This window comes from Dermacentor silvarum, chromosome 9, assembly GCF_013339745.2.
Source record: "Dermacentor silvarum isolate Dsil-2018 chromosome 9, BIME_Dsil_1.4, whole genome shotgun sequence".
NCBI lineage: Eukaryota > Metazoa > Arthropoda > Arachnida > Ixodida > Ixodidae > Dermacentor > Dermacentor silvarum.
Window position 1 is genome coordinate 136,910,306 of NC_051162.1, and position 14,924 is coordinate 136,925,229.

General features: G+C 43.8%; 1 protein-coding gene across 1 annotated transcript in view; it reads left to right on the forward strand.

The window, feature by feature from the left end:
- Window positions 1-14,924, forward strand: part of LOC119464430 (deformed epidermal autoregulatory factor 1 homolog) — an 86,534-nt gene that overhangs the window by 1,537 nt on the left and 70,073 nt on the right. The window contains exons 2-3 of the mRNA XM_037725391.2: window positions 4,535-4,685; window positions 12,758-12,963. Of these exons, the coding sequence (XP_037581319.1) occupies window positions 4,535-4,685; window positions 12,758-12,963 (357 nt within the window). The remainder of the gene's footprint in view (window positions 1-4,534; window positions 4,686-12,757; window positions 12,964-14,924) is intronic.

Genomic DNA, 14,924 nt, shown 5'->3' on the forward strand with positions numbered 1-14,924 from the left:
GCGACGTGTGACCTTTACGCGTGCACCTCGTCATATACCGATAATTACTGTGGTAGCCGTGATACGGTAGCTGTAATAGCCACCCTAACCGTGATCACCTAGCAACATGGCAGCGCGTATACAGCGCCGACCACCTGCTTCGATCTGAATACGCGCTTGCTGCTGGCGCTCCGCCCTGTCTGCAAGAAACAAGTGGCAAAATCCGTCATCGCCAAGTCTTACCTCAAGCTGAGGTTAAAGCATCAGGTATGTTTTGTTGTAATTATTCAGATTGGCTGTTTGCTTTCGCGCTGCTAGGACTACAGGCACAGCGCCCAGCTGTGCCTGAAGGAAATGAAACCTGGTTTGATTTCTACTTAGCAGATGGCGCCACAGCATTAGCACTGGTGATGCACTGACAATGCTGAACGCTATAAAGGCCTAATTGGTCACTGCATCATTACTTTACTACCCCGCTCTAGCATGGTACGTAATGACAGTAGCAAGCAAATGCCAAGTAGACTCCGAGCAGATGCAGTAGCGCAAGTGAACATTTATAAGGGCATTCGCCCTCATTACTTGCTATGGATAATGCAGGTAAAAGCAGGGAAAGCGTACACATGAAGCGAAGCCCTGCTATTGCCTACATGCAAACGCAGCTCATGGTTACGGCATCAAAACATTTTTTGCGTTAATCCGCCAACCATGGAGCATGTACCAACAGAATGGCATGCAGACGACATGGCGCAAATGAACACATCGCGAGGGGCATTCGGCCTTCCTATTGGGTAAGAATTCGTGTAGCTTCCACAGTGCTGCAAGGAACCACTGAGATAGAGTATAGGGCTGCCAATTGTCCCGAATTTAGCGGTACAGTCCTGACTTTTGAGTAAATGGCCCGTGTCCCGACCTGCCCCAGTCGGGACAGCCAAATGTTCCGACTTTTGTTTCTTTTTTACTGGATAACAATAACTAGACGAGATTTCCTTTTTATAATGCTTCACAGCTTGTTTGAACATTCTTCTTTCTTGTGTTCTGTTGCATTGTTATAAACATGAAGACAGTTTCGTTTTTGTCAAGGTTCTAGTTTTGTTGTATGCCCTAACCAAATTGAACTCCACTTTCACCTAAGCCGAAAAGCCCTAACCTGTACTGTGCCCGAACCATTCACAGTACTTCTATTTGTATTAATAGTCGTGTTAGTTAGGCAACTATACTGCTCCTTTCTTGTTTAAATCACAAAATAGCATGACGAAAACATTTTTTTGTAGCTTTGTTGCACCAAAGACTGGTGGCTCCTCTAGCACTGACAGGGTTGTTTGTCTTCGTTGGTAGCGACACCTCTGACCTGCCCCCCCCCCCCCCCCGTGTCAACTTCGTCTACTCGACAGTTGTCAACCCTACTTGCATCCCCTATTTTAAAGAGAGAAAAGGCAGGGAGATCAACCGGACGAGCGACCAATTTGCTACCATGAAAAGGGAGTAAGGGAAAAGTGAACACTGCATGCATGCGGGAAAGTGCACAGGAGGACTGTACTCGCAGACAACTTTTTGTGGCAGTGAAAGGAAAGCTATAGAAGTGGAGCTTCAGCACATGTGTTGCCACGCTTCACAGCACTTTTGGTTTGATGAAAGGGAAAAATTGTCATCCACCTGAATGTAGCACAAAGTTACAAAAGAACCCCATACGGATTTCTCGGAAGGAAAGCTTGTCAGTTGTGGAAGAATTCGTTGTACTCTGGGGATTCAAACCTGGGACCAGTGCCTTTCCGGGGCGGTTGCTCTGCCATCTGCACTAACCAGGGGGCTAGCTGATTGCAGCTCGAGGTTGTATCATTCGACATCTCGAAGCATTCGAGCAGAGATTGATTTGGCATAGCTCTGACATGCAACAGTTTTGCTTCTACCAAGACGTGGCCGAAAAAGGCAGCAAAATAAGTCGAATTTACCACTCAATGTGTGCTTAATATTGTGTTTATGTTTTCTCTTTCCCAGCTTAAACAAACGTGGATAAAAATCTGGGACTACTTTCAAGAGCGTCTCACTTGTAGGCACTTTGACTCTATAGCTTTCCCTTCATTGCCACAGAATGTTGTCTGCGAGTATGTAAACAGTCACTCAGGGGTGAGATTGTGCAAGCATCTTGAAGCAACGTGAAGTACACGACGAAAGCAGGGACGACATAGTTTAGCCGCTTTTGTCCTGTCTTTTTGTACGCTTCATCATGAACCAACCAGCTCAATTCAGCACAATCCTGCAAGCATCTCGATTTCTGGACGTTTGCTTCACCTTCTACGTCACTGAATAGGTGGTGTTCAATTCGCGCTGCCGCCTCGCGATGCTCACGACCCCTGACAAAAGTGCCGCGCCAATAAATCAAGCGCACACAAGCGAACATTCGGAAAGTGAGATGCTTGTGCGATCTAGCACCAGTCTAGTGCACTTCAAGAACTGCACTAGTGCCCATATAGCAGTTTGTGTCAGCAACCGATGTGGCCACAGTCCATGTATTTCTGACTTAGAAAATTGTCTTGAGCCCAGCCAGTTCAACATTGTACAGATGTTGGATGTCGTAGTGAGTACAGATACGCAAGATGTGCTCAATGGTTTTCTCATGCCTACTGGAGTCGCACATCGAGCTATAGGCAGTGTGGTTAGAATGAGCATTCGGGAACGCCGCTCCCAGCCATAGGCAGTACAGCAACATTGCTTCACATTGGGAAAGGCTAAATGGAACTTATAGTCATAGCAAGGGGTCCAGCTTATGCAGCTGGCAGAACTTGGAGAACTCCCGAAAACTTGTGTCATTCTGCGGGCAAGCACACAAAGTTCCCTGGCGGTGTCTGTCCTTGCCAAGGAATTGGAAGTGTCTAGGTGTCTTCGTTGAGGAGACTGAGAAGCCCTGTCAGCAATACCATTGCCAATGATACCACAGTAAGCCAGAAGCACTAAAACTCTCTAAAAAACTTGGTAGGGGAGGTTATTGCAAACATTAAGGGCCAGCTTTAAATTCTTTGAATAAGTTCTGTAATTTATAAACAAATTTTATAGATTTCGCATTTCTACCAATCGAAATAATGCCTCTCCACTTCTTTAATGCCACCCCTGTTCATTCTACGTAGAATGGGTGAGTGAGGTCACTTGGATCTCACTGGTTTCCCATTTCATGTTGTGAAGAGTACTTCAGGTATGCTGCTACAGTAATAATTTTAGTAGTTACTTATGCATAGTGATGTATTTACCTGTGAAAATAAAAACAAATGCATTAAGAGTTTCTTCAAATCAGTGGCACACTTGCACCTGAGAATGCGGACTGTCTGCAAGCTGCTCCCTGCACATCTGCATTTGTGTGCATGTGCGAGAGCCTAGCTGTTTCTTCTAAACAGCTGGGCTCTGTGGAAGTCATGTGCTGCAGCAAGGAGGAAGGGGAGGGTTGAGAAAGAATGCAACAAAGATTAATGGTAATTACTGTGCAGATGCGAAGAAATGGACACTACAATAAAAGACTACAGGGCACTTATACTGTTTGTGTGTGGTGTCCCTTTCCTTGCATTTGTGAAGTAATTCTTGGGGATAATTGTGAGCCAGCATTGTTAACTTGAAAAGATATTAAGAAGCTAACTAGCTCCTCAATATCTTTTCAAGTTAACAATAGTGTAGTAGCGACAGCTACCAGTGGGACGCAGGATGGTTTATCTTGCATAACCTTGTGACCTGGTTTTTTTAAAAAATAAGTTTTTTTAAAAAACAGTGTCCTTTTCTGGCTGGAGAAACATGAATGGTGCTTGCACTGTACTCGCTCACCTTCTTACGCTACAGGTGTATGCAGCGAGTGAACTGTAGCAACTGGTTGTTCTAAAGGAAGCGAGTGCTGCTCATAAACTTCGCTTTGTGACCACCATTGCCTCAGTACCAACAAGAAATACTGTCAAAAGAATATCTAGGAACACGCTCGGCTCAAATTAACCATAAGTAGACAAAATTTGTGACGCTGCACAGCATTATGCCTAAGGAGGCAGGACATAGCCATGGCCACATGGAATACGTCTTGAAGGAGAGGCTTGAAAGTAGACTCATGCTTAACCACTTGCACCTCTTTTAATGAAATTGTTGTGAAAAGTACTCTCATACGTGTAGGTGGTGCTTCTCAAGGTATGACAGTAGTTGTTTGAAGGACCTTTAAGGAATTACCGTACTCCATCTCTGCCATGTACCGAACGTCAGTCAATCAGTAACGAAAGAAGGGCTTGCCCTTTGTATGCTGCACTAATCCTTTTGTGAAACCTTTTTAATTACTGTCGCAATAAGAATGATGAGAAGCAGACAATGGACAAGCCGTTCTGCCTGCTTTCATCAGCCAACCATTAAAAACAAGGTTGACTGATGCAACCCATAACTTCCGTTGCACTGCGGTAAGATGGAGCATAACTGTCATTGTGGGATGTACACATTGTGGTTATTTTGTATAGGTGTAAATCTTGCTCTCCCAGCTGTGGCCCTAAAAATTATTTTGGCATTTCATGCGCTGAATAGTCTTTGCATAAAATTCATGCAGGCATCACTGGCAGCCCAGTCATCTAATGATGATGGCTCAGGAACGGCCCAGAAGTACAAGTACAACTGGGATGAGTCTGTCCATGAGCCGGAACTTTTAGTGCGTTGCCGCAACGTGTGCGGTCACCTCCACAAGAACAAGTTTGGCTCAGGTCAGTGGAATCATTCTGCTAGAACCAGGTCCTGATCAGTGCCACACAGGTTAACTTCATACAGGGGCACTGAAAGGTTCTTGGCCTGCCAAAAAATGAAATAATACAAAACCTTGAAACTATCGCATTATTCCACATATTCTCCCAAAGCTTGATGCACATCACACAGCCTTTCAGTAGCTCCATTAAACCATTAAAAAAAATTGTGAACGTTGCTGGTTCAGGTACTGCTCGGCCACAACTACGGCCTCAGAACAAAAGTATCTTTTTTGCATTCAAGCTTTTTCTGTGTTTAGGAGGAAAAAATAATCATGCGGAGCAACATCTGATGAGTAAAGTGGGTGGTAGATGCATTTAAACCTTCTTTTGCTTAAAGAAAAAGAAGAAGAAAAAACAGTGTTCTTGCATCTCGGTGTGCAGGGCTGTTTTCCTGCAAGAAGTGAACATCGTTCTTCAACTTCCCTTTTCAGTTGCTCTTTAAAACATCTTTCATTGTGACAGTAAGTTTCAGTAGTACTCTGCGTACAGTGTAAAAGCTTTGTGGACATAGTTGATTAGTAATATCTCTTTATCCCCAAAAATTGTATCCATAATCTTTCCGGCTGGCCCTGAGTTTATTTGGCCGTGGAGGACTTGAGTGACCTGCCGTGGTGGCGTAGTGGCTAAGGCATTGCGCTACTAAGCCCTAGGGTGCAGGATCGATTCCCGACCACGGCCGTCGCACTTTGATCGAGGTGAAATGCAGCAACACCCGTGTACCGTGCATTGGGTGCATGTTAAAGAACCCAGGTGGACAGAATTAATCCAGTATCCCTCACTACGGCATGCCTCATAATTAAATCGTGGTTTTGGCACGCAAAACCCAGACTTAATTTTTTTTTCTTTTTATAGGACGTGAGTGTCGCCACTACAGAGCAGTCTCTGCAGTGCATCTTTTGGAATTTATTTTACTGACAGCTTCTGCATTGCTAACTGCTCATGACTTAAGAAGGGGATTTGTTCCCTGGATATACTTAGCGCCTCAGCAATAAATTTAGCATAAATTTGCTGGTCTCTGCATATCAGGTCGTCAACATGATCAACAATGTAAAGAGCTGAAGCGGTTGGACTCCCGGGACCTTGCTGCATTGTAGGTTCCAAATAGCCACATTGAAATTGTGCACACCACTTCTTAACGGTGATTTAGGACGGGCACTTGTCACCCAATGTTCTGCTCATATTTTCGTAAATCTCCTTTGAAGTTTTCTTCTGCAGGGAAATAAACTTCTTGATGGCCCAAAGTTCAAAAGGTGAAAACTCTGGATTCGCCTTTGACATGGCTGAACTACTACCTGGAAAATAAAAAAATGAAACTAATAATCAGACACGTGAAACTCTGCACACGGTCACATGAAAGTATGTTTTTTTAATGAAATTAACAATATTTATAGATTATTTTTGGAATAGGTTCGGCAGACAACTCTCCAGAACCCCTGCATGTTGAATGCCTAACATCTTGACTTGGCAGGCATTACCGAATCATGACTGGCAGCTTACTGCTGTCCTTGAAAAGAAAAGTGTGCAATCATTGCATTCTGCATGTTGAATGCCTAACACCTTGACTTGGCAGGCATTACCGAATCATGACTGGCAGCTTACTGCTGTCCTTGAAAAGAAAAGTGTACAATCATTGCATTCTATATACTGGTGCTAACATATTGGGAAGAAACTTGGAGGTCAACAATAAAGCTTGAGAAAAAGTTAAGGGCCACACAACAAGCAATGGAACAAGAACATATTGGGCGTAATGTTAAGAGACAGGAAGACTGCGGTGTAGATTAGAGAGGAAATCGGGGCAGCCGATATTCTAGTTGACATTAAGAGAAAAAATGGCGCTCGGCAGGCCATGTAATGCGTACGGCAGATGGTCTGTTAGAGTTGCACGCTAGGTGCCAAGAGAAAAGGAGTGCAATCGAGGAGGGCAGAGAAATAGGGGGTTTGATGAAATTAGGATGTTTTCAGGCGTGAGATGGGGTCAGCTGGTGCAGTTAATGAACGCTGGGAGAGGCCTTCTTCCTGCCGTGGACATAAATAGGCTGATGATGATGATAACTCTGTCACCTATGCTCCTGTCGCACAGGTATGCTTTTGGTATCTACTATGTTCTGATTAGTTGAGTGCAATATAAAATGTTTACTCTTAAGTATTTTGTTAAACAGTACGCTTAGAAACAAAGGGGAAAAAACAATGTTCAATTGTTACTGTATTTTTTTCAGTTTATTATTACTATTACATCGTATGTTAATGACAGCATATAAAATATACAGACGAGGGTCCCAAAGTACAAGACTGCAACGGGACCCTCGATGAAGGTTACAAAAAAATTAATACAAGGATTAGCAGCAGTGCGAACCAATGGAACAAATATATGAAGTAAAAAATAACATTAGGTATAAAGGAATAGAAAACATCAAAATGCATGAACGCAAAAAAAAAAGGAAATTGAGAAGTAAATACTGTATATAAAAACACAAATCTAGTACAACTTAACAAGCATCAACATCAAAAATTCACCAAATAATCTTTTAATGAATTCTTGAATGAAATTAAAGAAACTTTGGATTTAATAGACATGGGTAAATGGATTCCACAATGTGATCGCACAGAAGGATGAAGATGATTTACCGTAAAACCTTTGGTAACAAAAAGTTATTGTTAGCAGCAAACCTAGTACAGTTGTAATTTACTAAAAGATCTGAATCAATGAAATTGATGGCAAGTTGATTTGTTAATTGTTTATATAACAACAACATTAGACTAAACCGAAACAAGTTATTAATAGATAAGATGTTGTTGCAACGAAGAAGAGCAGTGGTGCTGAAGCCGCGAGGACAGTGAAAAATAATGCGAATGGCTCGATTTTGTAAATGCTGAAGGGATGAAAGATGATACTGATAAGTATTTCCCCATGATGCGATGCCATAAGTGATATGAGAATGAATAAAAGCGAAGTAGAGACAAAGCAGGGTCTGATGGGAGAAATATGAGCGTGCTTTAAGCAATGCACGAATGCCGAATGCTGCTATCTTTCTAATGTGAGCAATATGGTTAACGAACTTAAGGTTAGTATCGAGTTGAACGCCCAGGAATGATGCACTATCACTGACACTTATGAAATTCGAGTCAATTCTGATGCCTGGTAATGAGGTTAACTTACGTTGAGGTGATTTAAAAATAAGAAATTTAGATTTATTTGGATTAATAAGTAAATAATTATCGTGGCACCACTTGGACACGCTACATAGGACATCATTTAATTTGGCAGCGACAGCATTAATACATGTATCACCAAAGAAAATAGTGGTATCGTCGGATATAACACACAGTGAGCCATGTGTATGCTGTCAGGAAGATCATTGATGTAAAGTAAGAAAAGTAATGGATCAAGTAATGAGCCTTGAGGCACCCCTTGGTTAATTGTTTTAGTATCGGAGAAACAGCCCGATATGTATACCGTGTGCTTTCTGTTCAGTAGATAACATTTTAAGAACTTGAGGGCCGGACCTGAAATACCGTATGCTTCGAGCTTGTTAGACAGGACAAGATGATTAATGGTGTCAAATGCTTTTGTGAAGTCCAAAAAAACTGAGCCAACTACGCATCCTGAATCAATAGAGCGCTTGATATAGTCAGTCAGGGAAAGCAGGGCAAGGTTAGGGGAACTTCCTTCTCGAAAACCGAATTGGCATGGTTTCAGTAGATAAAATTTTTGCAGGTATTTGTTTAGGCGAATTATAAATAATTTTTCGATAACTACTAAGGGATGAAAGAATACAGATGGGGCGGTAGTTGGAAACTGACAGTCGGTCACCCTTTTTATATACCGGAATAACTTTAGCTATTTTCAGCGAGTTAGGAAATATTCCATTCTTGAACGCAAGATTTATAATTACAGAAAGTGGTTCACAAATAACATCAACTACAAGTTTTAAGTGCCGGGCTGAAATTTGATCTATACCGGGGCTGGTCTCTTTAAGATTTACGATTGCTGTAGACACATCGGCAGGTGTCATGAGAAAAAGAAAGAAGGAGTGGTCAGAACGAATTAGGTTACAATGCAAAGTGCTATGTTCTTGACTGAAAATTTCGAAAAAGTAGTTAGTAAACGCGTCAGCAACACTTTCAGGGCTGTCATGTGTAATGCCATTATATATTACTTTCTGTAAAGGTGAACTATGTGGTGATCGATTTAAGAAGTCGTTCAAGAGCTGCCATTGTTTCTTAGAACTGTTTCTTAGAACTTAGATAATTGAGTTTCGTAATATTTTTCCTTCGCAGTTTTTAGCAGGCATGAAAGAGTGTTGGAATACTTCTTATATCGCGAAGCTAAAGCAACGTTAAATGGTTGCCTTTTAACTTTTCTGTAAAGCTTATCTTTCTTCCGCATACTTTTTAGCAATCCCTGCGATAACCAAGGATTCTGGGGATATTTGTATCTTTTTTTACATTTTATTCGTGTTGTACACTCGTGCACGGCTTTGAGAAAAACAGAAGAAAACTTGTTGAAGGCTTGATCTGCATCACATAACGATGTAACGCTAGACCAATCAGTTGAAGTTATCGAATGAAGGGATGATTCCTGGTCAAATATGGAAGTAACATGAGTAAGTGTTCTAAAGGGCTTGACCACATTGAATGCAAGAAATATGGGATAGTGATCAGTAATGTTGACATCTATTACTCCAGCATTGGGAGAAGGCGAGAAATTACAAAGTGCATGATCCAGCATTGAAGCACCACCAAGAAAAGAGGACATCTAGTGGGAGATGATATGAGAGACTCAAAACCATAGCCACTGAAACAATCAGAATATTTTGTGTATGTGGTATTTTCGATATTAAGCAAGTTAATGTTGATGTCTCCAATTAAGAGAACACGCTTGTTTTCTGATGATAACTTATGCAGAATGGTGTCCAGGCCAGAAATGAAATCTCCTTACGTTCGAGGAAGGAGAGCGGTAAATGCACCCCAGGATAACGTTGTTATTATCATTAAAAAAAGAATGATCTAATTCAATCCACACGAATTCACAATGTATGACGTCAAAGAAAAGATCTTGTCGGCGTGTGTAGGGTATATCAGAGTAAATAAAGATTGCAGAGCCACCATAACTACCTGATGAACGGTGACAATACTGAGCTTCGTACGATGACAGGCCGAAAAGGTTCCTGTCGTATGTGCAGAGCCAAGTTTCAGAGACGCAGACAATATCGAAGGAATGAGCAAGTGAACTTATGAAGTTATAGATATTATCTGAATTTTTGCGGAGGCTTCGTGCGTTAAAATGAACCAAAGAACGATTACATTCAGTTAGTATGTGCTTCGCCTCTTCAGGAGATAGCAGGGTCATGATGAAAGGAAGGAAGTGGAAAAAAAAGTGCTAGGAACAAAGAAAGAACACAGAATCTAGTGGCTAAGCAAAGATGCTTAAGTCACTTTCTTTGACAATACGATATACCCGACTTTCACTAGATTTGCGAGCCTTGATATTGCAATTTTCTGTCCACAGAAACTGCCATTTGTGCGCTTTTTTCAGTGTAAGGGCCCTAGCAAACAACCTTTTGTTCTCGGGCGACAGGTGATCATTCACATAAATTGCCCTATCAGAGCTACCAGAGAAGCCAAAATCAGAAGTGCTCGGACCTTACGCGCTTTACGGACAAAGTCGTTTTTCTTGTCCCGACAACAAAACCTCGCGACAATGTTCTTTTCATTTGTTTTAGTTGAGACGCGATGAATTGTATCAAAGTCGCTGGGCGTGACAGGACATTGAATAGCTTCACCCAACCGCTTCACAATGGCCGCGCAGTCCTCTCCCTGAGTGACTGGTACGCCCTTAATTTCAACATTATTTAGCCCGAGTACTGCTCGAGTTCCGCAACCCTTCTGGTTAGCACCTCATTTTGCGCAACAAGTTCCTTGTTGGCTAGTGTCAATTCATCCTGTTTCACCTTAATAGAGTCAAAACTGTCACATAGAAATCGCACACTCTTACTTAGGGATGCATGTTCCCCGAGGCCTTCGTGAGCCAACTTCTCCTTAATTTTGACTGTTAAATCATTAGCGAGAGCGTCAAGACTAGAGCAAAGCAGTGACTCAAGTAATTCAATTTTTTTCGCCAGCTCTGCATTGGACGGCATGGTTAGCAAAGGTAGCAAAAACACCCACGAAAAAAGAAACGTACTAGGAGGCAGCAGTCACGGCAAGAAGCAATACAACAATCGCGTGTAGAAAACAAAGACACCAACCTGCAGAGCAAGTAAGAATCAGTCAGCACAGGTTCTAGTTGCCGCAACCGCTGCCTCAAAAATGATGTGTGTCGCCGGGTAGCGTCCTTATAAATCCTCGTTGGTGGCGTCAAGTTAACAGGCGCCCTCTTCTGGATGCTGACGTCACAGTCGTGGCCGCTGCTATGGCTGCTTAACTTGACAGTTGCTGCGCCGCACACGTGCCTTGAGGACAGCTACACTCAGGTAACTGCAGAGCAAGTAAGAATCAGTCAGCACAGGTTCTAGTTGCCGCAACCGCTGCCTCAAAAATGATGTGTGTCGCCGGGTAGCGTCCTTATAAATCCTCGTTGGTGGCGCCAAGTTAACATGCGCCCTCTTCTGGATGCTGACGTCACAGTCGTAGCCGCTGCTATGGCTGCTTTACTTGACAGTTGCTGCGCCGCACTCGTGCCTTGAGGACAGCTACACTCAGGTAACTGCAGAGCAAGTAAGAATCAGTCAGCACAGGTTCTAGTTGCCGCAACCGCTGCCTCAAAAAAAAAAAAAAAAAAATTGAAAGAAGTGCTGTTTTACAGATGAGAAGGCCATTTCTAAGTACCTTCTTGCTGTGCCTCAAAAGCTTTTCAAGCTTTGCAATCTGAGATGCAGTCTCATGCAGCTTGTTAGTAACAAAAAGCACAAAATTCCTTTGTTGCCTGTGGTAGTTACCTGATCCGTTTAAGCTCCCTTTCTTACAGTAAATACCAGTATGTAGGATAGACTGCGTGCTGTGTAAATGACCATCTAAGAGAACACTAACAAGTTAAAAAATTTGCTCAATAAATGGCTTGCCATTTGCTTCATGTGGCTGTGAACAACCCAGTGTGGTGTAATGACACTCTGCAGCATCACCTCAAATAGTTATTCATGCCCCCGACGCTGATCATTGCTGTGCTGTTTCAAGAGAAAACAGCATGGTTCCACTAGTGTCTATACAGCTTTTGAGTTGTCATCATGAGAAATGTGAAATTGTATCTGGAAGTGACTTCCCTGCTTGGTATCAGTAACGTAATGTGCTTGAAGGGATTTGTCATGTGTTGAATGAATGAATGAACTTTTATTTCCCGTTTTAAGAAAGGGGAGGGGCTGGGGGGGAGAGAGGGAGGCCAGTGTGCTCCAGTCTTAGCACTTTCTCCTGCCAGACGTCCGCCTACCAGTCGTGGTAGGCCTCCACTACCTCCTCAGCCCACCTCAGGACTCGGTCCTGCAGGGTGGGATCGGAGCTGCGCTGGGCAGTCTACCACAGCTCCTCACTACTAATTAATGATTTGAGGTTGCGGGGGGGATATTTGATGGGGCATTTCCACATGATATGGGAGAGATCTGCTGTCTGGACAGGGCAGAAGCGACACTTGGGTGTCGGGTATGTGTCGGGAAAGAATAAGTGCAAAGTGCGTGGGGTAAGAAAAATGTGAGTTTGTAGTTGGCGCCACAATATTTCTCTCTGGCACGTGCTCGACACAGAGAGAGGGGGATACGCTAAGCGTTGGTGTTTGTAATGTGTGCAAATTTCATGGAATGTGATGAGTGCGTCTTTATTGGTCTGTCATGTGTTAGTTTGCTCTCCACCACATGAGGCATATGAGAGTACCTGGAAGAGAATTGGTGTGCCCGCTGTGCATACTTCAATATAACAAGTTCTTGCTGCCAAGTGCAGTTCCCAGAGAAAGTTCCAAGTTGCACTTGAGGCTGTGATGGCCATGTTTGCAATGTGATGCTGCTGAATATGCATTTAATTCAAAAGGTATCTGCCTTCCCTTCCAGGAGGCAGGGGCCGCTGCATCAAATCTGGCAGTCGGTGGTACACGCCATCTGAGTTTGAGGCCCTGTGTGGGCGGGCGAACAGCAAGGACTGGAAGCGCAGCATTCGCTATGCGGGACGCACCCTTTTATGCCTTATTGAGGACGGCATCTTGATGCCACATGCCACATCCTGCACGTGTGCTGCCTGTTGTGATGACATGGTCGTGGTGAGTACTCCAAGTGCCTTGCTGACCGTCATAATCAATTATGCTGCCTGTCCAAGAACAGTACTACTTGATAGGGAAAAGTTGTCATCCACTTTAGAGTAGCCCACGCTATTTATGTATATATACAATACAGAACTCGAAGGGTTTCTCTGAAACCTTTACAATCCAAAAATTTCTCACGAAAAATGTCTTCTGGTTTTCTCGGGGGTTAGAGCGACTGCCCTAAACCTGAGGTTTCATCCCAGGACTAGGATGAATTTTACTTAACTGCAACACCTTCTTTTTCCGAAACCCTTTGCAGCTTCATGTTATGCTCACTTGGGTGACAATTTTCCCCTGTCATGAAGCTCCTTCCACCTTGTGAATTTCCACACAACTGATTTGCTATATTCCATCTTCAAACTGTTGACTAATTGTCCTCACGTTGCTATCTGGTAACCTCCTGGTTACCTTAGAGCAATGGCCTGGAAAGGCGTTTGTCCTGGGATTCATCCGTGGATCAAGACAAACTTTTCTTTGACTGTAAAGCTTTTTTTTCTGAGAAATCCATATGAGTTGTATCAGAATTACATTTTTTACTTGTCTTGAAAGTCGTCAGCTGCGTCGTGTACGGCACTCCATTCATCGGCTTAAAGAAACAGCAAAAGAGAGACGCTGAACATGCTCTTAAGCAAGACACAAGCTCGCCTTGGGCCTTCCCCCAAGCATGTGCACGAAACTCCCCCAATTGGGCATAGACAACACAGGGGAGGAACTCGCCGAAGCGCAATGTACCAGCAAATTAGAACACCTGCACCTCACAACAATGGGCCTGGCTGCCTTACGCCAGCTGGGATACGACATATAATAAGGTGAATCGAACCGTAAGCAACGAATCCCACTGCAGATCATGAACCAAATAGAAGTTTCTCCTATCCCATGAAACATGTACCCGAAACATGTACCACACAGCATGAAGAGAGGCAAGAGGGCACGGACTGCAGCGCTCTTACGGGAAATAGGAAATAGCCAGGTACATCGTTGCAGCCGAGTACAGACTCAGGCTGACATTTGCCTTTAGTGTAGCTAACAACCCAATAAAAATGCGTGCGGCATTGGTGACTGTTGCCGGAGCCTCTGATATAAATAGGCACTTGGTGCCGCAGCTAAACGTCGCCTCCCTTCCCTCCCCCCCTCCCCCACGGCCTCTCGCGCGCCGGAAGAAGGCGCGTTTGCTCTACATATATGGTGATTGTAAAGGAGGAAAGAGACGCCTACTTCTGCAGCCCTTAAGGGAGCACGGCACAGAACGCGCGTTTGTTCTCCGCCGTGCGTTCACTCCCCGTGAAAGCGCGCGCCCCTCGCGCCCTTTCACTCGCACATACAGCGTTCGGCGCGCGGCGACGATTTCATCTCCATTGACGTCATACGGAACCTCACGGCGACGGCGACGGCAGAAATCTGCTTTTGAGTGTCCATATAATTGCTATCGCAATAAAAAGAACTTGCAGGGACCGTGGTACATGCAGCACAGACAATGCAGAAGCTAGCACGAGCCCTAGCAGCCACCACAGACAACTCAACAGGCTACGTCACAATCCTGACAGACTCGCAAACAGCGTGCTGCGATTACACGATAGGCAGAATATCGACAGCTGCCTTACACATCCTCGTATGCATCAATTGCTTACCCAAACTGTACATAATCTGGACACCGGGACACTTGTCCCTACCGGACAAGGCAGCCCTTGCTGCAGCCCGAGAACATACTCTCCGGGCAGCATCATTAGGAGACAGAATAACGGTCCCTTCAGACAAACCCGTACCGCTCACATACTGTTTAGCTCTTTCCCTAACATGGGGAAAATAGGTGATTTTTGTATATTACGGCAGATGTTTTTTCTGAAGGAACTACTGCACTCAATATTTATTGTAATAGAAAGCAAGATGAATGCACTTTTCACGCATCAAAGTTTTTTTAA